Genomic DNA, 10,944 nt, shown 5'->3' on the forward strand with positions numbered 1-10,944 from the left:
TGGCACCCTGTCCAGGGTGCACCCTGCCCTGTGCCCAATGCTCCCTGGGATAGGCTCCAGATTTCCCCGTGACCCTGAAAAGGAGTAAGTGGTAGAAGATGGATGGATATTCCAAGTTTAAATCACCCTTATACAAATCTTAGATAATTTAATAATGTAGTATATACCTTCCCTTGTCCTGGACCATTTTCTTTTTAGAAGACTAAATTAGTTAATTACTATTAGTTAATAACGATTTTATTGGCTATGCAATGGGTGGAGGAAGTTCAGCCAGTGGGGGCTGTTATTTGTTCAGAATCTCAATCAGCTGTAAATAGCTTATTAAATGGGCATTCTGAATCAAGACAAGATTTAGTATATGAGACACTTACGCATCTACTTAGAATTCAGAAACTGGGGATGGTCATGAGATTTCGTTGGGTACCAGAACATGTGGGAGTACAAGGAAATGAAATAGTGGACAGACTGGCTAAACAGGTGAAGTTCATATACCACTCAGTAAAGAAGAGGTAAAAGGAAGAATTAGAGAACTTATGAATATAAAGTGGCTAGAAATGTGGGACAAGGAAAAAAAACGTTTCCAAGACGTTGTCGTGGAAATTAGACAACACTCGCAGACTCATCCTCTGAAGGTAAAAAGGTTTATTATATAATGATGGTTAATACAGTATAGAATAAAGCAGGATAGAATAATGAGAGCGCTCTGAAGTGCTTGTGCTGAACCACTACTATATATATGAAAAGCAGAGTATGACACACTTCTGTGTACCGATAAGAAGCAGTATAAACAGGCTTTGTTTTAGGATCTTGGAAGATATTTAGATGAACCTTGAACAGAAGAACATGTTTGTGTCTCTGTAAGCAGATAAACATTCTGTACTGATCTCAGTGACATGACATGGCCTTCTTAGACGTTATCCACTGATGAGAATGAAACAGAACAAGAACAAAACTATTTCAAAGTAAAAATTAGTAATTTCCCTCACAACATCTATACAATATCCAAAAACAGACATCTTCAGTCGTCTTGACTCAGTCTTGCCTCTGGATCATTGTGGTCACCGGGAAGTGAGAGTGAGGCCGATGCTATGCAAGGCTTCCTCACTTTAATCCAATTCACGTGCAAGTCGAGTCCCAGTTTGTGTTCTCCATAATGGAGGCAGAAATGTAAACTTCGTCTTCGTCAAAATCGACGGACGAACTCCTGTGTGTGAGTGTGGTCCAAAAACAAGGAGTGATGCAATTATCACTCGGCTTCGAATAGGACATTCTGGATTAAATAATCCATATTTCAAAATATGGAAACATCAAACAGGATTATGCTTGATGTGGTGAAACAGAGACTGTTTAACATGTATTATTACATTGTGTAATGTTTACAAGGGAAAGAGAGGAGAAATATAGATTCAATCAATATCACCTTATCAAACCTAGTGAATTGTTCCTCAGGACAGTCAAAAATACAAAGAGAAATAATTATCTCAGGAAAACAGGACTGGACATTTTATTGGACATTTAAAAGAACGAATATATTTCCCTTCTTATTAATGCTTAACACTCCAGTCCAGTTGGTGGCGGTAATACAGTATGACTTGGCTTGTCAACCGCCATTAAACAACACAAGAAGAAGAAGAACACTAGCTTGGACTCCAGATTTTTATGTGAAAGAGCGCTTCCTTCTCCGTACGCGCTTCGGATCTCTGATACTCTGTGTAACATCACTAAAGGTGAGTTCATCTGAAACTTACCACCTGAGCTTCTCGGTTAACAGGTTAGTGGAGATTCTGGAGTCATGAATCTCTGTATTTTTCTTTCAGTGTCCTGATTCTTTACACCTCTCATAATGAAATCAGAGTCCAGACGCCGATCTTTAGGAAAATCTCCACAGACTCCTGCTGCTACTGGCTCAAAGGTAAAGTTTAGTCATGTGTCTGATTTCTCTTTTAGTTTTTAAACACTGAGAACTTATTTATAATTAAGTAACCTTTACAACACTATATTCAACAAGCAGAAGGTCAGGACTCATACTTTATGTGGTCTTCAGATAATTAATAAAGGAACTGAATTCATTGCATGTTTCTGTTGTAAATTCTGAAACAATTAGCAGATTAGCAAACCAAAAGACAAGTCTGCTAACTCTTAGCTAGATAAATAAAGTTCATTAGACGGAAATGTGTAACACTTGTTAGATAATGTTGTGGAATCCTCTTCAGCAAAAAGCTCTCTAAGAGTCTCGGGGTCTTGATGTGAAAAGATAGACTTTATTATTCACACAACAAAGCCACGCTGGTCTGCAGATCGACTCCCTTACTTATCCTCAATACATGCTTTTATATAATTCTAAAACACTCATCTCATCAGGTGGGGTTTTTCCTCTTTTGTTATTTATTCAGACCTTGGCCGTGCACCACCATTAACTCTAAGACTTGGTCCTCCGTCCTTACATTGTTTTTAATGGTGGAGTTTTACAGCCAGCTCTCCTTTTAAATAAAGATTACATTCTAAAAAGATTACACACGTTCCCAGCATGAACAGGAACCAGTATATTGATTAACATTTGGTTGTACTATTTAAGCATAAGTTTTAGTGGATTAACTCATTTCCTTCATTATAACTTATTGATAATCTTTCACACCTTATACTTTGGTTATACATGAGTGAATTATACTTTAATTAAAATATTCCATAATAGATGTGGGTGAAAATATGGTCTTATTAGGGTTTTGTTCAGAAGACTTTGTTTTTGGGTGGAAAAGAATATTTATGTACATGTTTATAGTTTTGTAGAAATTAACAAAAATACACAATATTGTTCCAACGTTTGGCATCAGTGTTTCAGATACATCTATAAAATGATTGCAATATGATTTTAGTGTTAAAGATTTAGGTTTCCTAACAATTATTTATATGTATGTATGTATGTATGTATGTATATATATATATAATGTATATGTGTATATATATATATATATATATATATATGTGTGTGTGTGTGTGTGTGTGTGTGTATATTGTAAGGAAATTAGCCAGTGGTGGGTGGAGCACAGACACACAGGAGGCTGTTGTAGAAAACTGAGGTTTTCTTTATTTATGGTGTGCTGGGGGTGAGTGCGAGTGTGTACGTGCGTGCTCTTGTGTGCTTGCGAGTGGGTGTGGCAATCGGGGAAGGAGCGATCTTAATTTCTTGTGTGCCGGCTGTCGGTCCGTTGTGACTATATATTATATATAACGAGCCTACATCGTATTTCACAAATAAATAAAATCCATGAGTGCCAAGCTGTGCCGCGTAAGCAGCAGATCGCCATGAAGTACCTGGGCTTCACTCTACCACCTGTGATCGTGGACGACTATGCCACACCAACAGGAGGAGGAGACCAGGAACAATTTGAGTCTGTGGTCGGGGCTAGTACCATCTCCCACACTCCCTCCCCTATAATGGCTCTAGTTCAGCAAACGGAGTCAGCCTCCCTGCTCGTCTGAGTATGCCGCTCAACTTTTCCGGTCAACTGAGGACGCTGCTCAGTCACCCGGGTTGGCTGAAGACGTTGCTCCATATCCTGACATACCCAAGTGTTCCCCTCTGTTCACCAACGCCGCTGTGCTTGAAGGCTCCGCTGAGGAAGGCACTCCGCATTTCTGCCCGGCTGAGGACGTCCCTCCGCCTTCCCGCTCGGCTGAGGACGTCCCTCCGCCTTCCCGCTCGGCTGAGGACGTCCCTCCGCCTGCCCGCTCGGCTGAGGACGTCCCTCCGCCTGCCCGCTCGGCTGAGGACGCCGCTCCGCCTGCCCGCTCGGCTGAGGACGCCGCTCCGCCTGCCCGCTCGGCTGAGGACGCCGCTCCGCCTGCCCGCTCGGCTGAGGACGCCGCTCCGCCTGCCCGCTCGGCTGAGGACGCCGCTCCGCCTGCCCGCTCGGCTGAGGACGCCGCTCCGCCTGCCCGCTCGGCTGAGGACGCCGCTCCGCCTGCCCGCTCGGCTGAGGACGCCATTTCTCTTCTTTGCAGCGTGCCATATGTCACTCCCCCTTCCTGCTCCACAGAGGACATTGTTCCCCCCTTTCCTGCCAAGGAGAGGAGAACCTCGCTCCTCTCCTTGGCCTCGCGGAGAACCTCGCTCCTCTCCTTGGCCTCGCGGAGAACCTCGCGGAAATCTTCGAGCTTCTCTCGGGCCTCGTGGAGAACATCGCTCCCCTGTCCTGTGGAGGAAGTTGTCCCATTGTCTTGCCACACAGACGTCGCTCTGAGCTCCAGCCCCGCTGAGGACATCGCTCTGAGCTCCAGCCCCGCTGAGGACGTCGCTCTGAGCTCCAGCCCCGCTGAGGACGTCGCTCTGAGCTCCAGCCCCGCTGAGGACACTGCTCAGTCTCCTAGTTCTGCTGGGGACATTTTGCCCAAGGGGCCAGGACCACCAGATGGAGGGAGTGCATTTTTGAGCAATCCGGGAGAAGCGCCCTTGGCGGGGGGGCTCTATCATATATCAAGGAGGTAACTCTGGAATTCAGTTCCCATCAGCCACTGAACTGTACTACAATGTCACATGACCACCTGCACCTGAATCATGTTTCTGTTAACGAGCACACCTGTGTGTGTGTGTGTGTGTGTGTGTGTGTGTATATATGTGTGTATATATATATATATATAATATAATATAATATAATATAATATAATATAATATAATATAGTGTGTGTGTGTGTGTGTGTGTGTGTGTGTGTGTATATATATGTATGCGCAAATGCCATTGTTTGCACTGCTTCTCTTTCTTACGTTTGGCTTAGACTACCGTGTTCCATGTTACCGTGTTTTGATCTTGTTAGTTTGTTTAGTCTGAACCACAGTATTTTGCATCAGTCTAAGTATCCTTTGTGTTTTGGTTGAATTATATAATAAAACGTTGAAAATCTGTGATTGCTTCCATAACCATCTTTGAAACGTGACATCCATGTTGATTTTCCAGAGTCTAAACACATAAAAAGATCTACATGAACTATTTCTGTGTGATTAGTGATGTGAAATGATGTGTGAATTTGGTCAAATGTCAAGTTCATCTTGGCTCTCAAAAATGATCAGTCACAGTGGTTTTGACATTAGTAAAATTGGGCTGCAATCAATGGAATTACATTACAAATATAAAATTACAAAGCTGTTATAACCATTAAAGGTGGGTGAGTGGGTGGTCGAGCCGTATTACAGTATTGTAAGATGTTTCCAGAAATAATTCTATAAACACATGGGGACAAAATCTAAAATTATTTAAGCATCTTGAGTAATTTTATTGTGTTTTCCAGATGTACCACTGCTCAGATTGTGGGAAGAGTTTTAGTAAAAGTCATCATCTCAAAGATCACAAGCGGATCCACACAGGAGAGAAGCCATATGACTGCTCACAGTGTGGGAAGAGTTTTGCCCGTCAGAGTACTCTCCAACAGCATCAGCGCATTCACACAGGAGAAAAGCCATATCACTGCTCACAGTGTGGGAAGAGTTTTACTTGCAGGAGTCATCTCAAACAACACCAGCGCATTCACACAGGAGAGAAGCCATATCACTGCTCGTATTGTGGGAAGAGTTTTACTTGCAGGAGTCATCTCCAACAACATGAGCACATCCACACAGGACAGAAGCCGTATCACTGCTCGCAGTGCGGGAAGAGTTTTACTTGCCAGAGTTCTCTCCAACGACACGAGCGCATTCACACAGGAGAGAAGCCGTATTACTGCTTGCAGTGTGGAAAAGGTTTTCGTGACCAGAGTGCCCTGTACAGTCACCAGCAGTGTCATACAGGACAGAAGCCGTACCTCTGCGGACAATGTGGACGGAGTTATACTCATTCAGGGTCATTAAGGACTCACAAGTGCTCTAAAATAAAGCCATCAGCTCTTGACATGTGAATTTGTCAGTTTGTCAGTTGTCAATAAGATATATGGTTTTCACTTTCATTTTTTACCGGAGGGTAAAGTGACATTCTGGCATAAAACTATGATGATATAATATTCATCATGGACTTTAATATTCTGTTGCATGGGACTTTCTCTCTGGGTTTTAGCAGAATTCATGATTTTGTTGTTTTCCTGTTTTCCCCCCAAACACTACGCTACGAAGCATTGAATACACACATTTAACCAGTGGGAATGCCCACTTTAATCAACCAATCCAGACCTCTGAGTGAGACACACGACTCTGACATCTCCCTCCAAACAAAACCAAACACAACCAAAACACAGAGGCATTGTATTATACATATAGCAACACTTTTCATTTTAATTGATTTTTAAATGCGAGCTAGAATTTGTTTTCTAAAAGGTCGTGTTGTGCATACTATCAAACTGGACACATTTCCAAGCCAACAGAAGATGGTTGTGTTTACAGACAGTTTGAAGAGATATTTCTGGTCCAAGTTACTCCGTATTTGCAGTGTCCATTTAACTACAGCTAACTACACTATATGGCCCAAAAGGGATGCCTGACCACCACACCCATGTATGCCTTTTGAACATCCATTATAACAGGCAAAAGAGATTATTGACCCAGGCGAACAGTAACTGATAAGTGTTTCTTTCTGGATTTTTTTTTTAGTTGAAACTAGTTTTAGCACTGATTGTCAGGTAGAAGCTGTAACTGTGCTTCCTTGTTGCTATGAGCTGTATACACGTTGCTAGATTTAAGCTAATTCCGGTATGCATATTCGGTTGGGAGTTGCTCGTTCACACGACTACTCTTTGTTTTGCTAATTAAAGAGGCGTGCTCAGCTGTGAAACACTGCAGTACTTAATAATTAAGAAACGCTGAGGCAGAAGCGTCAGCCCTTGTAGTGTGAAGACCGAGCTCGTGTAAAGACCTGCGAGTCTACCTGCGCAAGTCCACCGAGCAAGGACACCAGCAAGACACCACACGTGCTGCTAAGTATACTTTTTTTTTTTTTTTTTTTTTTTTTTTCCTTCCCTCCCCTCCTTTAATTCCTCTTGCTGTTTACCTGTTTACACAGGTACTAACACTAATGTGTCATCAATTTATTCCTGTTATTTGCCACAGGCGCCGACCGCAGCATACTCCCAGAAAAGTACGCAACCTGGACAACCTACGCTCTCTGAATGTGGCCTCTGCAGATTCCCTCTCATTCTCTATCGGACTTTGGAACTGCCAATCTGCTGTCAACAAGGCAGATTTCATTCCTGCCTTTGCAACCCACTCCAACCTCAGTGTGCTGGCTCTGACTGAGACCTGGATCCATGCTGAGAACAGTGCACATCCGCTGCCCTAGCCTCCAACTACAACTTCTCCCATACCTCGTGTCCCAACAGGCGACGGGGTGGTACAGGTTTGCTTCTCTCCAAAACATGGAAATGTACTTTCTCCCTCTTGCTCATACACTTCCTTTGAATTTCATGCTGTTAAAGTCACTGACCCTGCCAAAATGCACTTTCTTGTTGTTTACCGTCCTCCAGGTCAACTGGGGAAGTTCATTGATAAATTTGACACGCTACTGTCCACCATCCCGGTTGATGGAACTCCTCTCCTCTCCCCTCTCAGAGACTGATGTCTCTAAACTCCTCCTCTCTAGCCGCCCACAACCTGCCCTCTTGACCCAATCCCTTCTCACCTTCTTCAGTCCATCTCTTCCACACTATTACCTGCACTCATACACATCTTTAACACATCCCTCTTTACTGGCACATACCCTACCTCATTTAAGCAGGCCCGGGTTACCCCACTGCTTAAAAAACCATCACTTAACCCTGCTGTAGATACAGACCTGTTTCCTTCCTCCCTTTTCTTTCCAAAACTCTTGAAAGAGGTGTTTTTAATCAACTCTCCAATTTCAAATAACGACTGACGCTTAGGAGTACCTACTCAGCGCGGCTCAAGGTCCCTTTCAAGAACCTTCAAATTAACTGTTCCTCAGTGGTGGAATGAACTTCCAACCTCGATCTGGACTGCAGAATCTCTCACCATCATCAAAAAACAATTAAAGACCCACCTCTTCCGTGAACACCTAACCAACCCTTAAAAAAATTAATAAATTGCACTTGCACCTCTACTCTGTGCCCTTTGCTTCTTCTGGAACTCAATTAATAGATCTTGTATGGTAGCACTACTTGTATTGTTCTCTGCTTGATATATCGCTTTGCTTGTATTTTCCCATTTGTAAGTCGCTTTGGATAAAAGCGTCTCCTAAATGAATAAATGTAAATGTAAATATTAGAGACAATATTACCTTTCTAAAATCCACACACTAGATGGTAGTGCTTATTGTAAAATTTATTTTCAAGTAGTGTTACTGGCCATTGTTTAGGCAACATTACAGTGTTGATTTTTTGAGTGATTACAGTAATTTATTACTGATAATAAACCCACATTAAACTCAAATTCGTGGTCACTTATTACATTCTTTAACAGCCGAATTTTCCATTTTTAGCTAAGCATTGATGATATTTTGTTATTTGAGTAATTTTTTTTGTATTTTGTTTCAAAATGTGGAAATGAGAGCACATGGTGACCATCGCGCATCGTGTTTTATTTTGTAAAGCAAAGTGTAAGAGCGATTCACTCAGGCAGGCTGCTTGTTTATCAGGTGTGGTTTTTGTTTTATATTATTTTAATTTGTTACTTGGGTGAATTCTGCCCTTTCGTATTGTAACTGAATGGGAGAGAGCACAATATAAGGGTGATTCACTCAAAGAGGCTGCTTATTTGTGTTGTCAGAGAATAAATAAAGAGTTGCCAGTTGCCGTCCGCCTATTTTTTTTTTTTGGATAAAATAAAACACAACGAAAACTACAACCAGTTACAGTTGCAGTGTATTAGGTTCAGAAATTATGACTAAGCGTGGTTATATCATTGACTATGGCAACAATTGCATTTGGTGTACTCCTCAAGAGTAAAGACAAGGTTGTGGAGATTTCTGATGTATATGCTCAATATGCGATCAAATAGTCAGAATTATTTTGATTATTTTAGATACCTTGTTATCGGTGAAAGATTCTTAGTTCTCAGAACAGAAATACTTTTGCTAAATCAAAGCATGATTGTGACTGCGTTGATACTAACGTGATGGAAGTTAAGGTTCAGGGAAGTGACCCACCGACCCTCAGAAAGTACAATTATCCAGATGAGGCAAATTCCTACATTCAGTGTACTGTGGACTCTCTGTTTAAAATAGGGTCTTATTAGGCCTTGCCTTTCTCAATCATTAGCTCAAATTTGACCTATTCTCAAACCAGACATTTCTTGGAGATTTGTACACTGACTTATTCACTTGTAGTGGCTTCTACCCCTGATGTACTGGCATCTCTTTTGGCAGAGGCTAACTATTATTCGATGTGTCCAATGGTTTCTGGTTCTGATATGCAGAACCGATATTTATTTATTGTTTTACTTCTGGTTTTGACACAATGATAACGCCACCACTAACTGAACAGTTTAATTTCTAACAATTTTGTCAATTTCAATTCCTCCTCGCATTTAAAACAAAACTCTTATTTATATACTAATACATAGAGGGCTCTGAAAGAGTGCAAAAAAGTGGTTACTAAAATTTTTTTTTTTTTTTTTTTTTTTTTTTTTTTAAATAAATAAAAGCTTCGATGAGAGTCTGGGAGTTTGTCTCTATTTCTTAGCACCAAGCTGCTTAAACTACATATCAACCATTTATGTAATCTAATTTGTATATTAATGGCTTTTAGAGCAGTCCTGCATGCAATTCTCAAAACGGCCATTTATCGGTTGACCCGATCTTACAAAACCGATAACTGATTATAGAAAAATGCTTAAATGTCGACAAATATCACTAAAACCGATTATTGGTCAATCTCTAATTGTGATAGTGATCCTGCATATAATTCCAAGACTTGCAGGTCATACAAATGTCATTTTACTTCTTAAAGGAATATATATACAACAAAAATCCATAACTGTTATCCTGGTCAGGGTTGCATTAAATCTGAAAACTATATCAGGAACACTGGGCTCAAGGGACCATGGATTGGACGCCATTCCATCAGAGGATGTTCAAAAGGCATATATGGGTGTGGTGGTCGGGCATCCCTATCCTTTTGGCCATACAGTTTAGTTAGCTGTAAGCAAATGGGTGCTGCAAAGACAGAGCATCTTGGACCAGAATTACTTATTAAACTGCCTGTAAACACAACCATCTTCTGTTGGCTTGGAAATGTGTCCAGTTCGATAATATGCACAACATGACATTTTAGAAAACAAATTCTAGCTCGCATTTAAAAATCAATTAAAATGGAAAGTGTTGCTATATGTATGCTAATCTCAGATGTCTAGATTGGTTGATAAAGTGGGAAAACAGGAAAACATCTCGCATTTAAAAATCATTGGTCGATTAAAGTAGGGATACCCATTGGTTAATTATGTATTGGTGTATTGCATTCTTGGTACATTAACATTCAGGTGAAACCAGGAAAATGACATGAATTCTGCTACGAAGTGGACAGTAAGCAACAAAGTCCCATGCAAGAAAAGTTTTATGCCAGAATTTCCCATAACCTCAATAAAAAAATAAAAATACAATTAAAAAGATGTATCTTAATTTGACAAATTCATGTGTGAAGAGCTGATGGCTTTATCTTAGAGCACTTGTATGTCCTTAATGACCTTGAATGAGTATAGCGTGATACGGCCTCTCTCCTGTGTGAAGGCGCTGGTGTTGACTGAAAGAACTCTGGTAAGCAAAACTCTTCCCAAACTGTCCACTGGCTTCTCTCCTGTGTGGATGCGCATGTGCTTTCGGAGAGTACTAAGTTTGGTAAAACTCTTATCACAATCTGAGCACTGGTGCATCTGGAAAACAATAGAAATATTTAAACATTCAAGATGCTTAAATAATTTTAGACTGTCCAGATATGATTACGGATATTGGAAATGTCTCCTACAATACTGTAATACGGCTTCACCACCCAATCACCCACCTTTAATATGTCATGATT

The 10,944-nt window shown here is 41.1% G+C and overlaps 1 protein-coding gene across 3 annotated transcripts; it reads left to right on the forward strand.

Annotated features, from left to right (window-relative positions):
• Positions 1 to 1,605: 1,605 nt before the first annotated feature.
• On the forward strand, positions 1,606 to 8,724 carry LOC128628793 (zinc finger protein 135). 3 transcript variants are annotated; one of them, XM_053683988.1, is made up of 5 exons: positions 1,606 to 1,727; positions 1,818 to 1,912; positions 5,284 to 6,898; positions 7,028 to 7,340; positions 7,441 to 8,724. In XM_053683988.1, exons 2-3 carry the CDS (start codon positions 1,844 to 1,846, stop codon positions 5,884 to 5,886), a joined length of 672 nt encoding a protein of 223 aa, XP_053539963.1. In that variant the 5' UTR covers positions 1,606 to 1,727; positions 1,818 to 1,843; the 3' UTR covers positions 5,887 to 6,898; positions 7,028 to 7,340; positions 7,441 to 8,724. The 3 variants fall into 3 exon arrangements, with proteins under 3 accessions (XP_053539963.1, XP_053539962.1, XP_053539961.1); XM_053683987.1 differs by having other exon boundaries at positions 7,028 to 7,313; XM_053683986.1 differs by having other exon boundaries at positions 7,028 to 8,724.
• Positions 8,725 to 10,944: the final 2,220 nt, after the last annotated feature.

This window comes from Ictalurus punctatus, chromosome 12 (assembly GCF_001660625.3).
Source record: "Ictalurus punctatus breed USDA103 chromosome 12, Coco_2.0, whole genome shotgun sequence".
Lineage (NCBI taxonomy): Eukaryota > Metazoa > Chordata > Actinopteri > Siluriformes > Ictaluridae > Ictalurus > Ictalurus punctatus.